The 21,512-nt window shown below is 42.1% G+C and overlaps 1 protein-coding gene across 1 annotated transcript in view; it reads right to left on the bottom strand.

Annotated features, from left to right (window-relative positions):
* VOPP1 (VOPP1 WW domain binding protein) overlaps positions 1-21,512 on the bottom strand; it is a 110,813-nt gene that overhangs the window by 56,842 nt on the left and 32,459 nt on the right. Inside the window, exon 2 of the mRNA XM_086697060.1 lies at positions 2,524-2,582. Coding sequence (XP_086553186.1) covers positions 2,524-2,582 — 59 coding nt within the window. The remainder of the gene's footprint in view (positions 1-2,523; positions 2,583-21,512) is intronic.

Here is a 21,512-nt window from a genome sequence, read left to right as displayed (position 1 = left end):
TCTGCCATTTTCAACAACATGGATGTACCTTGAGGGCATTATGGTAAGTGAAATAAGTCAGAGAAAGACAAATAGCATATGATCTCTTATTTGTGGAATCCAGAAAGCCAAATTCATCACAAGAGAGTAGAATGGTGGCTGCCAGAGTCTGTGGGTGGGGGAAATGAGGTATGAGTCAAAGAGTAAAAATTTCCAGTCATCATATGAATAAGTTCTGGGGATGTCATGAACAGCACAGTGATTATAGCTAACAATACTACATTATATGCTTGAAAGTTGCTAAAAGAGTCAATTTAAGTGTTCTCACCACAAAAAAGAAATAGCGATTATGGGACATAACGGAGGTGTTCACGAAAGCTATGGTGGTAATCATTTTGCAATATGTAAGTATATCAAATCACGTTGTACACCTTACGTTTATACCATGTTATATGTCAATTATATCTCACTAAAGCTGGCTAAAAAAAAAAGTATATGCAATGGGTCAGAAGAGCATTAATGCAGGTATGGATTCACATGAAGGCAGTGGGAACAGAGATCACAGGCAAGACTAGTGAGTATGGCTGGAGTTTTCAAGTGGCTGTGGGATTAAGTGACATTAATTTATGGAAAGGGCAGAGGACAATGTCTAGGCTATAGTAAATTCTCAGTGTTACTATTACTATGTTTTATATTGAGCCTCAGTGTTCTAATAATTGAGTGACTTTACTTTCCAAAGTTTAGAGCCCCCACAGATGAGAGGATCCAAACCAGCAGACCCACCACACTAAAGACAAGAACAAGGCTTATCTCTGTATTCTCTGTCAATACAAAACACTTTCCAAATATGGAGCGAATAAGGAAATGAATAAAGGAACAAACAAACAAACAAGTAAATACAAGAACAGCAATGACCTCCAACTCCCAACCTGTAAAAAAACAAGAAATGGCTCCTCAGCTGATCTACAGAACACTTTGAGAAAGATTCGTTTTCAAGGAAGAACACATAGGAAGACGTCCCATATCTTGCATATGGAGCAGAATCAAGGAACTGGGCTTCCCAAGGAATATCCACTGTTCTAAGAATCTAAATATTTTACCTCCATGCCATCCCATAACCATTTTTATTCAAGCTGACAACTCTGTAATTAAAGTCCTTAGGCTGCTGCTTGATTTTTCCAAGTGGGCTTTGTCTTTTTGCAGCTGCAGAGGCTTTCTGCCAGGAGCCCTGCAATGTTGGGCATTGAGGACTCCTGCTTGTCAACATGTCCCCATTCACGGGTGGGCAACCTTCCTCCTCCTATATTTGTCTCTTCAAGATCAGAAACTCACCCCAAAATGGCAGGTAATAAAAAGGTACCTATTGGCCAATTAACAAATAACACTCTTTGCTACTATTATTATTTCCTGTCCAATCTCCTTATACACTAAAATATATAGTGTTTCTACTATGATTACATATGTTACTGAAAATTATCATGTTTTATAAGATTCAATACCAAAAATAACGGAGTTTGGGGAAAAAATGGTTTGGGGCATTCCTCTCAAAACCTATGGAACTGCAAAATACAATAAAAATAATAACTGGTAACCTTGAGAGTTAGTCTGACCATGTAGGCAGGTAGCTCAGCATAGTACGTGGCTAACTCAGCAGACATTTAAAAAAACCCTTAGGGGCGCCTGGGTGGCGCAGTCGGTTGAGCGTCCGACTTCAGCCAGGTCACGATCTTGCGGTCCGTGAGTTCGAGCCCCGCGTCAGGCTCTGGGCTGATGGCTCGGAGCCTGGAGCCTGTTTCCGATTCTGTGTCTCCCTCTCTCTCTGCCCCTCCCCCGTTCATGCTCTGTCTCTCTCTGTCCCAAAAATAAATAAATGTTGAAAAAAAAAAAAATTAAAAAAAAAAAAAAAACCCTTAAAAACAACAGGGTAAAAGACAACAATGCTTTAATTAGAATAACACCAGCAGGCACCCAGGGCATAGGAAGAAACATCCTTCTTGAAGCCAAGAGCCATGAAAGGCTGACTGTACCTGTCTGGGGGGGGGGGGGGGGTGGAGACAGGCCAGGTGATCTTTGTATTCATTGTCAACACACACACACACACACACACACACACACACACACACACACGGACACGCACACATAGTCCAGCAGCTGAGCTAAGGACTTTTTCCCTATCCAGCTCAAGTTCAAAATTCTACTCCCACTGCTCCCTTTACCTCAGAAAATTTGTCTAAACCAACATGACTCTGGCCCTGCTCAGACACCTTGCCCCTCTTGTCCAATCGTGTATGAGCCCACATGCATCACAGAACAAAGCACATGGTATTCCATGCTGTCTTCAAAGTAAGTGGTTGGAGCAGGCCGAATGTCCTTAGGGAAGTCACCTGCACAATCATGAGCAGAGGCATGTGAAACCAAGGGTGAAGACCTCCCCAAACTGACTGTTCCCCATCCTATAAGCTGTCCTATTACCTATTAAAGAAATAATTCCCAGAGAAAGATGTGACCACAAGATCAAAACAACAGAAAAATGCAAATACTTACATATAATATGTTGGATAGAGTCCTTCAAAATACCAGCAATGTTTTTTGGCCTCTGTACACTGAAAATAGAAGAAAACCTTTGTCAGTGGAAAGTCATCTGCATATTGTTAAGACGACTGGACAAAAAGACACAAGGAAAGGTAAGTTGATACATCTTGAAGTGTAGAAAGCAGAGGGTTGGGGGAGACCCTGCATCAGAGGGAGATCCACCCTCCACAATGACTTTTTATTTCTTTATATTTCTTAAAAGGGAAGAAGAAAACATAGGAAAACATCTCTTTGCCTGTAATTTTTCTAGCTTTCTATTTCCCTACATACATGGGCATGACCAATTCATTAAAAAGTAAACTAAAGACAATCTGTTTTTAAAAATTCACACAGTACGGGGGCACCTGGGTGGCTCAGTTGGTTAAGTGCCCAACTTCTGGTTTTGGCTCAGGTCATGATCTCACGGTTTTGTGGTTTCAAGCCCCACATCAGCACAGAGCCTGCTTGAGAGTCTCTCTCTCCCTCTCTCTCTCTGCCCCCCCCCTTTCACTGTCTGTCTCTCTCCAAATAAATAAATAAACTTAACAAAATTTAAAATTCACATATTACGATACTCCAACATCTAAAATATGCTAGAACTAAAATATTATAATTATTTCAATTTCTCCCCAACTTTCGTGTTTGAAAGGTATTTCCCACAGTTTTGACCTTTCCAGATCTTTCTATTTCAGAATATTCCAAAAGGCATATTCAAATCATGGCTCCTCCCATGGAGATCCTCATCTGGCAGACTGTGTAAAGCAGGATTCACTTGCCAGCATCAGTACCGCCCCCTGCCCTCATTTCCAGGGATGAGAAACAGGGAGGGTGATGAGGAAAGACCCTAAGAGCTTCCCGAGTGCTTTCCAAGGAAGTGTCACACTTGACGTTATGGGGGGCACAGCAGGTGCAAATGCTGCCCTGGTGGACAGACTGCCTCACACGCCTCCAACAAGTGAGAGCAAGCCGACGGCACCAAGTGCTCAGTGAGAACTCCAAGCAGAAACACTGTCCTGGACCTAAACAAGATATTTTTAAAATTCTTCGGCTTGTTCTACCATTTTTTTTTTTAAATTCACAACTTCCTACATTCATGATCCAGTTCATTGGACCCTATGTATAAACAATACCTCCCAAATAGTAGTGCAAATCTACCAGTGGGAACACAGGGAAAGGCGTCACGAAAACAAAGCTTTCTTTGGGCAAGGCAGGGTCTGTCTCACCCAACTCCCCAGCCTGACCCCACCATCTGCCCTCTGCCTTGCCCAGTGCTAGCAGGTGTATGGCGATGCCTTCCCGCAACAGTCTTCCCGAATAGCTCTCAAGACGTTTCAGAAATAGACCCTGACTCTAGAGTGGAGAGGCGAAAGCAAATATTATGTGTTACACTGGCTAAATCAGATGGGTTATGAAAACAGCGTGAAACACTGGGGGTGAGGGGGGGTGGTTTAAATGTGCTTTAGGACACCCAGAAGCACACTCGGACAGCCCAAAGTGACCCAGCTGTATGAATGGAAAATGAGTTTAATTTAGACTCTGTTAGTTCCTGTCCAGTTCAGGAAAGGAAATTCAGACAGCTAAAGAAATTAATTTATTTTGGCAAGAAAGAGAAATTTCAAGTGTCTGCCCTAAACTACAATTTATTTCACTAGAGTCCTCTATTATAAGCTGAGCAACCAGGTCGTTCTTCCAGGTGGCATGTTAAATGTTCCTTCTTTATTCTCCATCACTATTGGAGACAGGCACACTTTCTTAGAACTTGACACTCACCTCTCCCCATACTGCCCCATGACTACAGGGTGGCAGAGAGAGATCCAGACCAAGACATCAGGATCCTGCTCCCAGATCTGTCACTAACAGCCTGACAGACTCTGTGAAAGGAGGCTCTCTCTGCCCTTGACACTCAGCTGCCCATGTGGTGGGGCATGTGACATGCACAGATGTGTGTATGGGCTCTATGGCGGTATGTGTGAACTTCAGAACTACGACAGGGTATCGAAAAGCACCAAACTGTTAATACAGAACAACTCCCAGGCACTATCAGACATGAGGATTGGGAAGGAAATCTAGCAGTGTCTGGGAAACGATGAATGTATTTCTCTTTAACCACTGACTATCTCTCCACAAATATGAAACATAATATGCAATGGTTTATTGATCATGGCATTATTTCTAATAGCAAAATCTTGGAAATGACACAGATACTCACAGCAGGCTGGTAAAATACACTACGATAAATCTACACAACGTGGCCAACAAGAGGTCTCTTGTTCCGAGGTCTCTCGGAAACAGTATGAAATGATTTCTAAGATGCAGTGTTACTCAAAAGACAATAGGCAAAAGTGTGCATCCACTATGCTCCTTGTTACGGAAAAGGAAAATTCTACATTTGATTAATTTCTTACTAAACGAATTACAGGAAAGGTATAGTAAAAACTAATGAGAACGCTTACCCCATGGGGGCTGGGTTAGGAGATGGGAGAGAGAGTGATGACACATTTCTCTGTGTATACTTTTTTATTCACAGTTTGACTTTGAAATCATGTAAAATTCTTTCATGTTGAGAAAAATAAAGTTAAGTTAAAAGGAATTTGTAAAGAATCTACTCTTCTCAGACCACAAAAATCCACTAAGGACTATCATGGCACTGCACGCACACATCACTTTTTGCCGGAAGGAAGCAGACACAGCAAACAGCTGGGAAGGTAGAAGAGCTTCACAAGAAACTTGTGAGGAGAACACACTCCTCTTCACACCCTCCCAATGCCCTCAGATGTTAGGACACTATTTCCATCCCATTCTCCCTCTGATCTCAAAATGTTATTTCTGGTGTTTTTGCTGAGATCTTCAGTAACCTCACTGGGGCCTCCTTGGTCATTACGTTCGTTCACAGTTATTTGCTAATCACCTTTTTACCGTTTTTCATTAAGCTAGTCAAATAAAACCTAGTTTGAAAAGCATCAACCTCCATTTGTTCCTTTAGAAAAGATTCTCTTCAGAAAATGTTATTGTGGGGCCACCTGGATGGCTCAGTCAGTTAAGCAACTGACTCTTGATTTCAGCACACGTCATCATCTCACAGTTCCTGAAATTGAGTCCCGTGTTGGGCTCCGTGCTGACAGTGTGGGGCCTGCTTGGGATTCTCTCTCTCTCTCTTTCTGCCCTCCCTTGCTTGTGCACATTCATTCTCTCTCTCTCTCTCTCTCTCTCTCTCTCTCTCAAAATAAATAAAAATAATCTTTACCAAACAGAACATTTTGTAGCCACATTTCCTGAAGCAGAAGAGAGAAACACTTTTGAAGCTGAGCTATTTACCATTAAAACATAGTTTCATTTACTGCTACTTGAAGCTTGTTTAAGCTTTTGACATTTGCAAATATCCAGGTAACTTCTTCATTATTTTTGGTAGCTGGACTTTTACAACAGCTTTCTTGTATAAGAAATATTATATAATAATACACACAGATAATACTTCCCTAAAGTTAGAATGGGGTATTATTCCTTTTTACAGCTGGATAATTGGAAGAACACAGAATGACATATTTCATGAGTCAGCTGAAAACACTGAATGAGGACTAAGAAGTTCTGGGAATTTTCATCATCGAGTCTTTCCTTCACTAAATGCTTGTTAACTGAATCCCAGGTGTCAAAGTCAGCTTGCACACCAACCCAAGAGCTTCATGGTAGGACTGAAGATCAGGTACCGTAGGGTCGGAGGCGGAAAGGAAGATCCCTGCTAGAAACCACCCAGGATTGAGAGCCGGTTCCGCCAAGTGAAAGTCTACCAACAAAACCATGATTCGCCTATCAATTCCAAACCCGAAATCTAGCATAAGCACCAGGATTCAGGGCAGACCCAGACAGCTGGAGCTCTGGACATGTGGCCAAATGGGAGGTTGTGAGGGATGAGTAAGGAGGGTTTCCAGATCATTCCCAATAGTGGTGGGCTCTCAGAAGTGACTTCGTGAGCAAATGGATGGGTGGTATGGGGAGAGGCAGAAGGAAGTCTTTGTGCTAGGGTCCACTAGGAAAACACACCCACATCAAGGGGTAAGGGTGTATTCATCCCACCGAAGAAAGATGAATCAGAACATAGCTGGGTTCTCAAGCTGACTGCCACTTATCAGTCATGGTGTCAGTCAGTCTGCACCTCAGCTGTCTTATTTCTAAAACAGGATCATCTGTCTTCCCTGCTGAATTTATAAGATGGCTTTATGAAGTCACTGAGATTGAATGCATCAAAATGCCTGACCAGATCAGCGTATAGTCCACTGAATCTCACACCCAGCCAGGAATTCCATCTCTAAATGTGTGCCCTGAAACAAGCTTTCCTACTTCTCTGCAACACATGACTCACTTTACTATGATCATCCAAGGAGAAGCAATGCTTTCAAATCTTCTGAGAACAAAGATTCTAAGTATGTAATATCTGACATTTGCACACTATTTAGTTTTCCAAAATCTCTGTAAAGCAAACAAACCCCGCCCTAAAACAAGTTTTAACTATATCAACTAGGGGAAAAAAACCACTGTCCACCCAAAATGTAGGCCTACTCATTCTACAAAGGTACTATCATGGATTCTTAGGGATTGACCATCTACTGAAACAGAAACTATATTTGTTAGGAGAGGTCTTGTCAGCTGCTCTCTGCTACCGTCTAGGCATCTTCAACAGCCAGGGTTCTCTACCAGGATCTGGGCAAACGGTAGGCCCTCAATGCACTCATAATATAATACTCCTCCCATGTGTATAATGAAAGTAATAAGCATAGCCATCTCTTTTTCAAAGATATCATAAATAATAGCAACATTCACAAAGCAGAATATGCCGGATTGTGAGAAAACATCTACCATAAGGAGCAAGTGAAGGGTAATCTAAGGTTTAAACTGGAAAGGTTTGTAAGACATCTGCAGTCAGCGAAGAACCCCAGTGCTCTATTATTCAAGGACTAGGATGTCTATAAATGTAGTTGAGCCCTCCTAAATATAGTCATCCATATTTAGCCAGGATCTAAATAAGCCCAAAGAACATATCCTTTGCTAATCCCCAACAGCAATCCTCACACTGACATAAATTATTCTGAATCTATCTGTGCTGAAAATAGGAGGTCCCAGATGCCACCGTTTAATAAAATGGTACAACCTTCTCCTACTCCAACTTAACAGAAGTGTTGCACCACAACAGCACACAGTCAACTCTGACAGAATGAAGCTGCCTGTGACTTTGGGACACACAGGAGTGAGGACTCGAGTGTCTAAAGGATTCAGAACACTGGATTTTATCTAAATCCCACCCTTTCTCCTTTTGCTCAAAGGGGGATGGAGTTGGATCTTTAAATGAATAGCCAACTGGAAAAGTAGTGTTTCACTAACAGAACTGATCCCACTGACACCTGGAAAGCAAGGATTTTTTTTTTTAATTTTTTTTTCAACGTTTATTTATTTTTGGGACAGAGAGAGACAGAGCATGAACGGGGGAGGGGCAGAGAGAGAGGGAGACACAGAATCGGAAACAGGCTCCAGGCTCTGAGCCATCCGCCCAGAGCCTGACGCGGGGCTCGAACTCACGGACCGCGAGATCGTGACCTGGCTGAAGTCAGACGCTTAACCGACTGCGCCACCCAGGCGCCCCAAGGATTTTTTTTTTTAACTTATTTCACCAGTCTGTCCTGGACCAGTAAGTCCTCAACTTTCTTCAACATGGTGGGAAGGCCCTGGGAAAATCAGTTTGAGGACTCTCTGTCAAAGGGGAAAGATGCCCGGCTGCACCTCGGTGCTCCTTTCACATTCGTCAAAAGCTGAACTTGAAACACACACCACCGGATGTAGGCTGCATTCTGTTCCAGCCCAATTAGAGTGCATTTACACTCAGCACAGACTCTGAACAAAGAGAGCCTCTTGGATGCTGACAGGGCTTGATGCTCAGGACCAGGGACAGAGAGAGAGGGCAGCAGGAGGCCTTGTGGAAGTCAGAGCAAGAATTTATGGAGGGAGTAACAGCTAATTATATCAAGGTCTCTGAATTTCAAACAATAAATAGGAGTCAGCATGCCTCAAATTCTTGTACTGGAATTTTAATCAACTTCCTAAGTGCTAATTAGTTAATCCTTGGGCTTATGGATATTCTCTTTTTCAGGAACATCTTGCCTCCAAGGAACCTTGATTTTTTTTTTTTTTTAAATAAAAGTATGAGGCTTCTCACAAGCAACATTTATTAAAGGAAAGAAAGCAGAGAAACTCTTTAAATAACAGAAATAAAAGATCGTCTGATGTCTTACAGAAGAAACCAATCAGCCAGCAAATAACTATTAGATATATAACACTGTCTATTACTATCTTGAAGATTCTGGGGACATGTAGACTATAAGACACAAATTAGGCCCAGCTACATATCCCTTGGAAAATTCTGTGGACTCTCATAACTTATTCTGAAGAAAGCTTCCTTGTTAGCTTTATCTGCCTTAGTTTTTCATGAAGGAATGGTAGGGGAACTCAGTCAAGGTCCTTAATTCAAGTAGGTAAAAATCCTCAGGTCCAGGAAATGAAAATTAATCAATAACCAAAATTAAAAGGCAAACAATAAGGTATGAAAATATAATAAACTTAGTATCTTTAAATAAAAAGCTTACATAATAAAGATAAAAATTCCAATAGGAAAAATAAATAAAAGTAATAGATATGGAAATTCTTCAAAGAAGAAACAAAAACGGTCAATAAAGCTATTTTCTGAGACAAAATTCATTAGTAATCAAATAAGTATAAATTATAATGATGTGGTTTTATTTATTTATTTATTTTTTTAATTTTTTTTTCAACGTTTATTTATTTTGGGGACAGAGAGAGACAGAGCATGAACGGGGGAGGGGCAGAGAGAGAGGGAGACACAGAATCTGAAACAGGCTCCAGGTTCCGAGCCATCAGCCCAGAGCCTGACGCGGGGCTCGAACTCACGGACCGCGAGATCGTGACCTGGCTGAAGTCGGACGCTTAACCGACTGCGCCACCCAGGCGCCCCTATAATGATGTGGTTTTAGCTACCAAATTGTTTAATAAAAAAAAAAACAGTATCAACTACTGATGAGGACAAGAGGGTAAAGACATATCACATAATAGTGTTGGGAATATAATGTCTCACGACAATTTTCAATATATATCAAAAAACCCTTTGCAATGTACGTTTGGTTAACAAAATTATAATACATCCAAAAGATATATTAGTAGGCATATACTATCAGATACCAGAAAAATATACAATTGTATGGGAGCATTTTGCTAAGAAAAATAAAGCCAATAAAGAGCATATCTAGGACAGCATATACTTGCTGCACATCATAGGACAGAGAAAACAATATGTAAAGATATATGCCAAAATAATGACAATAAATTACCTTTCTGGTGGCATTAGAGATGATTTTTTTTTTCCATTGTTCATCTTGGTAATCAAGTTTCTAAGCTTTCCGTATGGAACATTCTGTTTTTAAATTTGTTAAATTGTACTTGAAAAAGCAGATCACTTACTGTCCAATAAAGAAGTGCAGAGTAGACATAAAGAGATATTTAAAATGAGGAAATATAATTGGCTAACAAAAGTGAACATCATCCTACCATAAATTAAATAAGATGTAAGAGATGAACAAAGTTTGTGAAAAATAATATACAAGGCTAGAAAGAGTGTACTGAAACAGCAATTAAAACTGTATTTCTAAGAAGTTTAACATCATGAAAAAAACTCTCATTTTATGCAGTCATTTTAAAATACATTACATAATTTTAACAATGTAAAAACAAATCTGTGTTTATAGGAAAAATGGGACAATATAAGCCTAACTCTATAGTGTATTTTGGGAAGTGCGATTTCCTTTGGGCTGCTTTGCAATCTCCCTCTAACTGAGCCTGAAATTCTTGTAACAATATTATCAGAAGCTGTTGTAGCAAGATGCAGGTGGCACATGAGTCCTAAATTAGCGTCAAAGGTGGGATCCGCTGAAAGACTCACAACACTTGGGTACACAGGCATTCCTACTCGTGCCATTTGAACATGAGAGTTTTGAGAAACATGCTTTTTTTTTAAGTTTATGTATTTATTTTGAGAGAGAGAGAGAGAGAGTGAGAGCAGGGAAGGGAAAGAGAGAATCCTAAGCAGGCTCCACACTGTCAGCACAGAGCCTGACGCAGGGCTCAAACTCATGAACCGTGAGATCATAACCTGAGCTGAAACCAAGAGTAGGATGCTTAACTGACTGAACCATCCAGGCTGCACGACCATGCTATTTTTTAAAACAATTATCAACATAAAGTATAATTTATGAGACAGTCATGTGATCCACGTTCTAGCTCAATATGAGGTTTAATTCATATGCCATTTGGAAAACCTACCCTCTTGTGTTTCTCCATTACTCTCACACGACTACCATACTCACGTCACTTCTGATACCAGATGTGTGGGGGTTTTCCCCACACCACCCGGTAATTTGGTGACACCACCTGGGTGTCCTACAATAATAACTCAGCTCTGACCCTATGTACCAGGAGATAGCATTAGATCCCACAGGTTAAGGGCTCAGTCCTGCAAGAGTGCCCTGACCCCCTTCAAGCACCAGTTGTCACTTAGGCTTCTGATCTACCGGCTCTGGATCAGAGGTTCCCACGACCCCCCGCTGAGGTTCCATTAATCTGCTATGATGGCCCATAGAAGTCGGAGAAACACCTGACTCACTAGATCACTGTTAGTATAAAAAGATAGAACTCAGGAACAGCCAGATGGACAATATGCATAGGGCAGGATAAAAGGACGGGGTATGAAGCTTCTACGCCCTCTCTAAATGCATCGCTCTCCCTCAAATCTCTGTGTGTCCACCCACCTCAAGTTCTCTGAACCCAGTCCTTTCGGGGTTTTATGGAGTCTTCATCACATACGCATTATTGATTAAATCATTGGCCATTAGCAAATCATTTAGCCTCCAACCTCTCTCCCCTCGCTGAGGATCAGAGGAGGGACTGAAAGTTCCAACCCTTTAACCACATGGTTGGTTCTGTGGGCAACCAGACCCCCATGCTTACGTGCCTCCCAAACGTCAAGTATTAATATAACAACAGACACCTTTACTGGGATGAAAACCAAGTATGTATTTCTTAATATAAATCACAGTACTGCAAACATAAAAGTCACCCATTTTCAATGCACAGTTTGGTGAGATTTTAGAAATTTTTATACTTTGTGCATTCAATAGCACAATCCAGTTTTAGAACCTTTCCATCACCCCAGAATGTTCTCTCTTGTCCTTTTGCAGTCAGTTCTAGCTCCTTCCCCAGCCCTGGGCAACGCTGATCAGCCTTCTAGCTTTCTCTTGCCTTTTCTACAAGGTTCAGGTAGTTACATGAAACGATAAAACTTAGTCTTTTATGTCTGGATTCTGTCCATCTGTGTTTGTTGCTGTCAGCAGCTCACTCATGTTTAGTGCTGAATACTATTCCATTGAATGGACACACCACACTTTGCTTCTCTATTTATCTGTGTTGTTTCCTTGTTCGGTCTATTATGAACAAGCCTGCTATGAACGTTCACATGAAGATCTTCGTGCGGACATATGTCTTCATTTCCCGGGTAGATACTTAGGAGGGGAATTGCTGGGCTATATGGTGACTCAATGTTTAATTTCTTAAAGAATCTCCACACTGTCTTCCAAAGCAGCTGCACTATCTTACATTCCTGCGTGCAGTGTGAGGGCTCCAGTTTCTCCACATCCTCACCAACATGACTACTATTTCTGATCTCAGCCCTCTGATACTGTACTGGTATCCCGCTGTGGTTTTAACTGGAATTTCCCTAGCAACTAATGAGGCAGAGCATCTCTTCATGCTAGCTCAATTCTAAGGTGAAAATAGTAGCTGCCATTGATGCAATGCCTCTTATCCTCCAGGTACTCTGCAGGTAAAACCTCACTTAACAGCATAACAACCCTGAGAGTTAGGCAGTAGAGGTACTTAGAAGCAAGTAAATGAAGGTCTCTGAGAGGTGAATTAACTTGGCCAAGGCAACACAGGAAACAAGCGGAGAGTTGCGGTCTGAATAAAGCCGGTGGGTTTCTAAAATCTGTGTGTTTTCTCTGACAGTGGACAGATGTCGCACTTTCCTGTGTCACGATAATTCATAATCCCATTCTTTGCTCTGTCTGTCGCGTCTCCCACAGGGAGCCAGAATGAGATTTATTTTAGGCATCATCTCATTGCCTAGGAGAAACGAAAATGATGCCTGAAACCGCATGAAAGACCTCATTCCATCCTCCCAAAATAAACCTTACTAGAAATCATACCTTGGAGCACCCCTCTGCTCTCAGCACTATCATTTACTGCATCTCCAAGAGCAAAAAAGACAAGGGTGCTTAGCAGCTTTGCCAAGACTTGGCCAACCTGCCACAGACAATCCCAAACCAAAGGAGCCCAAAGCCTACCTGCAGGCAAACCAATCTCTTTTCCGCTCAGAAAGTGTTCTTAGCTGCTAAAAACACTCAGAGCTGCAACTTTATAGCACAGAACAGCACAAAGTGAATTCACAGGTGCCAGCCAAAAAAGTTTATGTGACAAATTTTGCAAATGCCACCAAACATCATTCATTCAAAAACTGATGACTGGGAGATTTCATTAGAATGATCTGAAAGCAGTGATAACAGGTGGAAATAGTAGAGCTACTGTTACTTGCCGGCAACAAATTAATAATCAACCTTTCTTATGGGCCAAAGGCTAAAAAAGGAAGCACTGAATAGACATGAAGCCTTTAGATACTCTCCCCAAGGGCCCCAAGGGCCTAATCCAGGGAAGTCACCCCTTTCAACAATGTGCCTGCAGAGTACAAGAATGACCTTATGAAAAAGTCAGCAGATCAGCTCAGCAACCACCTGATCTATCACTGGTGCACCCTTGCTTGTATGATACATATCACAGGAAGTGACGACATCCCACAGAGCCGCCCAAATGGATAACAGACATTTACTGTTACATTACGTCGGAACTAAATCTTTGTTTGCCAACGGATCCAAAAGCTAACCACCAGACTGGTGAGAAAATACCAACTTCTTCTCTGTTGTCGACAGAAATGCCTGCAAAGATTCATAAGCACAGCACTTCAAGAGCAAAATGCCAAAAAGTAAATAAGGACTTCCTAAGTTGGGCTGTGTACTAGCCTCCCTATTTGGCTTATATTTTAGAGGGAAAGTGCGTTGGATTGTCTGCTGACATACAGATTGCTCTAAGTCTGGATTTGGACTGTAAGGAGGAAGCTCTTAAAAAGAGCTGAGATTTGGCTAAACACAATGAGAGGCTGAACAATGTTGGGATCATCCACATTCAGAAGGTGGTACGACATATGCCTCCTCTCATGCCAAGCACCTTTGTCCCCAGAAAGGTGCATACTGTTAACAGTTCCCTGGGTCTTCACAATTGACCAGTGCAGGCCCACAATGACTCCCTAGCACCCACCCCAACATCAGCTAACTGCCACTCTCCATCAGGTCTCCACTTAAAGATGAATTTCTTCCTGGGCGCCTGGGTGGCTCAGTCGGTTGAGCGTCCAACTTCGGCTCAGGTCACGATCTCGCAGTTTGTGGGTTCGAGCCCCATGTCGGGCTCTGTGCTGGCGGCTCGGAGCCTGGAGCCTGCTTTGGATTCTGTCTCCCTCTCTCTGCCCCTCCCCCATTTGCACTCTGTCTCTCTCTCTCTCTCTCTCAAAAAAAAAAAAAATTAAGAAAAAAAGATGAATTTCTTCCTAAGTCTGAATGCAGAAGGGCAGTTTGCAGGCTTTCTGCAGAAGGGACTCTGGGGGCCACCCCCAAAACAGTCTGACCCTACCATTTACACGTCCTGGGCTTCTCCTTTGTAATTACAGTGAGTTCAGTAGTTCAGTGTTACCTGGGGCTCAGTGTCTCTTATTCTCCTAAACACAAAGGCAGGCACCTATCAGTGTAACTCAGGCTTGCTTCCCTAATGCTACCACATGTACATTATGTGGCATGTACAGGGTGCTTAAATGAAAATCCAATCCTCAAACCCCCCACAGAAATTCACTCTCCCAAAATCCACTCACCAACAATGGGCGAAAAGCTATGCCAAGTGCTGGGTGGAGGCTTGGATCCATCAGGGGAGTAATCTGCCCACACCCTTCACTGCTCTCTTTAGCTCCTCTCCACAAGCCAGTGAGGAGGCCAAGAGGGCCCCACCTGGGAAACTGCAGCTCACAGTGAGCCTGGCAGAACATACAGCGGGACCTCCAGCTCCAGTCTAACTCTGTCACATCCCCTTTCCCATCAGCTGCCCTCAGACCTCCTGGACTTCAAGACACCTCTCTTCTCCAGCTGATGCGGTGAAGAACTTTCACTGCTAACCTAGGGATTGTGTCTCTCAGGATTCTCTTACTGTACGAGTGCTTCTAGAACGTGAACCGTGGAAAAGTCTATTTCTACAAACCAGAATGGGTAGGTGCTATTCACAAATGCTATCTCTTGTGCAGTCTGCACTTTGCATAGCGACCTGTCTCCCACTTGGAAGTATCTTCTTAAACCCCGCTACCCTGGTCCTCCCATCCACCTCCAAGCCCAAGAAAAATTTAGTCTCCATCCATCCAGCCTCCAAAGTAATGTAAAGATGCAAAGAGTAAGTTCAACACTCTGAAATGGACAATATATTTCGGTCCTTCTCTAACTTAATCCTCAAGTATTTTCTCAAAATTTGAGTGTAAGCTTTTCCTACAAGGCTGCACCCAAACCACATACGATCACTCACACTACAATCCAAATCCAATTCCACAGCCCAGCTAAGAATCACTGTAAACTATGACCTTGCATGGTTTAATGACAAATGTAATAACCTGTCAATGCAAGCCTGCAAAAGAGCATGAGACAGACACTCGTCCAAGAGTTTCACGGGGCACTGTGTGTAACAGTAAAAAGCTAGAAAGTACCTAAATGTCCTTCAAAAGGAGCTGATTAAACAAGTCACGATCATTAAGGAGCACTCTTTAATTTTAAGGGAAATGCAGTGGGTTTATACACGTTGATATAGAAATATCTCTAAGAAATATCTCTTAAGAAAAAAAGAAGAAACATGTATAATATGATCCGTGTACTTTTAACAAAGTATCTGAGTATACAAATTAGAAAATAAAAATTCATAGGGCTACAAGAGAAACTAAAGATAACTCCCTCTGCAGAGAAGGTCTAGGGTTGGGAGGTAATAGGGTGAAGAGAAGGCCTCACATTCTGCTTCATACCTTTTTTTTTTTTTATTTTTTTTTCAACATTTATTTATTTTTGGGACAGAGAGAGACAGAGCATGAACGGGGGAGGGGCAGAGAGAGAGGGAGACACAGAATCGGAAACAGGCTCCAGGCTCTGAGCCATCAGCCCAGAGCCTGACACGGGGCTCGAACTCACGGACCGCGAGATCCTGACCTGGCTGAAGTCGGACGCTTAACCAACTGCGCCACCCAGGCGCCCCTTCATACCTTTTTTAACCACATACATGCATTAATTTTGCTCAAAAAATTAAAACCATTAAAATCAACTATCTATAAAAATAGAAAGTAAGAGGAGTTCCTGGGTGGCTCCATCCATTCAGCATCCAACTCCAGATTTCAGCTCAGGACATGATCTCACAGTTCGTGAGTTTAAGCCCCACATCGGGCTCCACACTGGCAGTGTGGAGCCTGCTTGAGATTCTCTCCCTCTCCCTCTTTCTGCCCCTCCCCAGCTTGCGTGCTCTCTAAGTAAATACATAAACTTTAAAAATAAAATAAAATAAAATAGAAATCAAGATCAACATAGATGAAATCCCCAGGTAATTTAAGAATGACAGTTCAGGGGGCCTGGGTGGCGCAGTCGGTTAAGCGTCCGACATCAGCCAGGTCACGATCTCGTGGTCCGTGAGTTCGAGCCCCGTGTCAGGCTCTGGGCTGATGGCTCAGAGCCTGGAGCCTGTTTCCGATTCTGTGTCTCCCTCTCTCTCTGCCCCTCCCCCGTTCATGCTCTGTCTCTCTCTGTCTCAAAAATAAATAAACATTAAAAAAAAAATTAAAAAAAAAAAAGAATGACAGTTCAATTGGTATTTACTCCTTTACCACAACGCTTCAAACAAAGTGAATTCAGTTTCTCCCTATTCCTCTCTCTCTACTTGTCCTTAAAACAAAACTAATGAGCTGTGAAATGGCCAAGTGTGAGGCCAAAAGGAAGAGAAACAGAGGCTCTGAGTAATTCACATCTGAATAATCAGCCCCTTCCTTTTTGGCTGAGAACCAGTGCTTACAGCAGACCCTGCCTGTGTGGAGTTCATACTCTCCCCCAACAGACTGTGAAGTTTTGAAGGACAGAGGTCCCAAGGTATTCTGCCTTCCTGCCATGATCTGGGGACAACAATAGCCATTGGCAGGCTCAATAAATGGTTGCAGAGCCAACTAAATGGACAATAGCTAGCATAAATGGATAAGCATGATTATACACACACATACACGTATCACACACATACATATACATATATCACACATAACTGCACACACACAGTCCCCCATGTGATGGGAAAGCTACTGAAAAGAACACTAATGAATTAACACAGGTACATCCTAATTTAGAAACAGATCATATTTCAAAAGTCTATTTCCAAATAGGTGATTTAAAATTTAGGATCCATTTTCATACAGCAGTAATGGTATAAGAGTTGGCTACATTCCCGGGCTACCCGATAAATTTCTATGAAGCTCATAAAGTAAATGAACCTTCATTCTGTCCTTGTGTTTGGCCCAGAATTGTTTGCTGATGACATTCTGCGTCTTCACGCTGCCTCAGCCCACCCGGAGCAGGAGCGGAATGACCACGTGTCCGAGGTGATGACTGGCTAGACCACTGGACTGTTCAGGAGCAACCATCAGCATCACTTTGCTTCTGTCAGCCTCAAGGATTACCTTTATTCTGTGTTCTACCTGCTGCCTATCTGAAGCGGAGGTTAAAAAAAAAAGAGGGGTGCCTGGGTGGCTCAGTGGGTTAAGGGTACAATTTCAGCTCAGGTCATGATCTTGCAGTTTCTGACTTCCAGCCCTGCATCCGGCTCTGTGCCGACAGCTCAGAGCCTGGAGCCTGCTTCAGATTCTGTGTCTCCCTCTCTCTGCCCGTCCCCCACTCATGCTCTATCTCTGAAAAATAAATAAACATTAAAAACATTTTAATAATTTTTTTTTTTAAAACACACAAAGGAAAGACTCTTAATGACTACAGGATTTTTTTTGGGGGGGGGTGATGAAAATGTTCTTAAACTGATTGTAGTGATACTTGCACAACTCTGTGAATATCAAAAACCACTAAATTGTATACTTTAAATAGGTGAATGATATGTAGGTGAATTATATGTCAATAAAGATATTATTTTTTAAGTAGGGAAAGGATTTGAATAGACATTTCTCCAAAGAAGATATACAAATGGCCAAGAAGCACATGAAAAGATACTCAACATCATGAGTCATCAGGGAAAAGTAAGTGAAAACCATAGTGAGATACCCCACCCTCACTGGGATGGCTATGATAAAGAAGACAGATAATAACAAGGGTTGGCAAGGATGTGAGAAATGAGAACCCTCATACACTGCTGGTGAGAATATAAAATAGTACAGCTATTTACAAAAAAAAAAAAAAAAAAAAAAAATGTTGGAATGTTCCTGAGAAGGCTAAACAGAATTACCATAAGACTCAGCAATTTCGTTCCTAGGTATACACTCAAGAGAAATTATATGTCCACATAAAAACGTGTACACAAATATTTGTAGAAGCATTGCTCATAACAGCCAAAAGTGGAATCAACTCAAATGTACAGGAACAACCTACTGATACGTGCTGTAACAGGGAAGAAGCCAATCAAAGACGACCACACGTTTATGATTCAATTTATATAACATGTGCAGAATGAGTAAATTTAGGAAGCAGAAAGCAGATTAGTGTTGCTCAGGGCTGGGTGAGGGGAAGGGCAGAATGGGGAGTGACTGCTAATGGGTATGGGTTTCCGTTAGGACATGAACAATATTCTAAATTTTAAAAATTATAAGAAAAACTTGCATGTATGAATTTGTGTTGAGTTCTAAAATACATTTTAAAAAACATAACAGCTGAGTGAAAGGGAAAGCAGGAGAGGAAAATATGAAACTAGAATAAGATAAGTACACAAAATGGCATGGTGTTGTCAGTTCAGGTCAGCGTGGGGAGAGGAGATGGCCGCCGTCTACACAGACAGAAACATGATCAGCTACAACACTGCAGGATCCATCGAATGGAAAAAAAATTTTCAGAGACGAGACAGTCTTTCTGATATTGGAATGTGATGAAAATTTTCCGTTGGGTCTTCCCAAGGAGAACAGTAGTGATTGGCATAGAGGAGTGGAGACTTCCAGGAGAATCTCCCCAGAGGGCAAGTGGGACTGACAGATACAATCTGATATTTAACTCTGGAAATTTTTGTTGAGGAGTTCTGTAGAGCTGGTGGACCCCTTGGGAGCTCAGCCAAACATGTGAAATAAACTAAGCTAATGAAAACAAGAGGCCAGTTTGAACTCAAGGAAAAACAAAAAGGTTGTGCAATAAAACAAGTGAAATATTAGTATTCTACCTGGCACCAGTCAGCAAAATTTAAAGTCATAAAAATGAGGATATTGTGTATGGATTTAACCAAATACTATATATATGTGTAGGTATGTATGTGTGTGTGTGTGTGTGTGTGTGTGTGTGTGCGCACACATATAATACAGTAGTATATGTATGTTGATATAACCAAACATACTCACAGGAGAGAGGAAGAGAGATGGAAAAGATGTCTGACACCACTGAATCAAGAGCTAGAAGTCTATGTGTATGTTTTAAACTTTGAAGGCAAATATTAAAAGAATCAGCTAAAAAGGTTGAAAATAGATGCCTCTGAGAAGCAGACCACAACAGCAGAAGTATGAGGGAGTTGTTAGTTTTAAACTCTGGCTCTATTAACCTTTCCAATTTATATTATTACTTTAAAAAAAAATAATTTAGAAAAGTAGAATCAACTTGTTAATTCAACAGCAAAAGCCACTTAGAGTCAATATTACCAATGATCACCACTTCTATTGAAGAAGAAGGTCTGAGGCAAGACCAGGTTAGGAGAGAAATAGTCTCATCAGGAAGAGCATCCTTCTGGACCATTGTAGCCCCTGCTGCTGCGATGTGGAAGAACTCGTGGTTCCCGGCCAGCACCTGTCCCTGGATGCTCTCCTGGTGTCCCACCGCCCCCAACACAAAGCAGCACACAACCAACACAGGTCCCACGTGGGCACAAAGGTGCACAAGCTGGGGCAGGAGACCTGTACTCTTTCCTGCCCCACCCCCAACCCCTTCTGGCCAGCGAGCATAATTGGATTCACCCAGAGATAAACACAGGTATGATTACACTCTGGTGTGACTGAAAAAATAAAATAGACGCGACTGCAGCTGGAGGCCCAGCTTGTGACACACACTGGTTACACGTCCCACAAAGCTCAGGGATGGATAAACACTGCTTGGGCACCACCTGCTCCTATTCTGATCCACAAGGCTCTTGAGAAGCCACCAGTCACAAGCGTTTTGGGAGCAATGCCTTCCAAGCCAATCGAACTATCATTTGGCAGGGGGGTTGAGGCTCTTGGGTTTAATCATTAACCCATGCAAATGAATATGTGACCCCCAGGGTGTTCCCCAAGCTGAGAATGGTTGTACAAAGCAAACACCTAATGAAAAGGGAAAGGTGATGACAGGAAGCAGGAAGTTTTGGCAAAACTGAATTATGCCTAAATTCAGTATGGCGTCCCGGATTAGATCCTGGAGTAGAAAAAAAAAAAAAAAAAAAGGAAATTAGTAGGGAAAATGGTGAAATTCAAATAAAGCCTGAAGATCAATTAATAGTAATATATGTACGTGTCTTATTTTAGCAAATGTAGCACGGCAGTGTAAGACGTTAATTTAACTAAGACGTTAAATTAGTGGAAACTGGGTAAGAGAACACACAGGAACTCTGTATTAGCTTTGCAAGTTTTCTGTGAATCCAAAATTATTCCAAAATTAAAAGCTGACTTAATTTTCTTTCCCTGATGATGACTGAGCTACCACCTCAGGCCAGTCAGAGTGGCTAAAATGAACAAATCAGGAGACTACAGATGCTGGCGAGGATGTGGAGAAACGGGAACCCTCTTGCACTATTGGTGGGAATGCAAACTGGTGCATCCACTCTGGAAAACAGTGTGGGGGTTCCTCAAAAAATTAAAAATAGAACTACCCTATGACCCAGCAATAGCACTGCTAGGAATTTACCCAAGGGATACAAGAGTGCTGACGCATAGGGGCACTTGTACCCCCATGTTTATAGCAGCACTCTCAACAATAGCCAAATTATGGAAAGAGCCCAAATGTCCATCAACTGGCGAATGGATAAAGAAGATGTGGTTTATATATACAATGGAATGCTACGTGGCAATGAGAAAGAATGGAATATGACCTTTTGTAGCAACTTGGATGGAACTGGAAGGTATTATGCTGAGTGAAATAAGTCAGGCAGAGAAAGACAGACACCATGTTTTCACTCATATGCAGATCCTGAGAAACTCAACAGAAGACCAGGGGGGAGGGGAAGGGGGAAAAAAAAAGTTACAGAGAGGGAAGGAGGCAAACCATAAGAGACTCTTAAGAACTGAGAATAAACTGACGGTTGATGGGGGGGTGGCGGAGAGAGGAAAGTGGGTGATGGGCATGGAGGAGGGCACCTGTTGGGAGGAGCACTGGATGTTGTCTGGAAACCAATTTGACAATAAATTATATTTAAAAAAACTGATTTAAAAATATGCAAACAGGGGCGCCTGGGTGGCGCAGTCGGTTAAGCGTCCGACTTCAGCCAGGTCACGATCTCGCGGTTCGTGAGTTCGAGCCCCGCGTCAGGCTCTG

Source organism: Puma concolor, chromosome A2 (assembly GCF_028749965.1).
Source record: "Puma concolor isolate L17-30 chromosome A2, mPumCon1.1.hap2, whole genome shotgun sequence".
Classification (NCBI taxonomy): domain Eukaryota; kingdom Metazoa; phylum Chordata; class Mammalia; order Carnivora; family Felidae; genus Puma; species Puma concolor.
The sequence above is the reverse complement of the archived record's forward strand: the minus strand, read 5'-3'. Positions and strand labels throughout refer to the sequence as shown.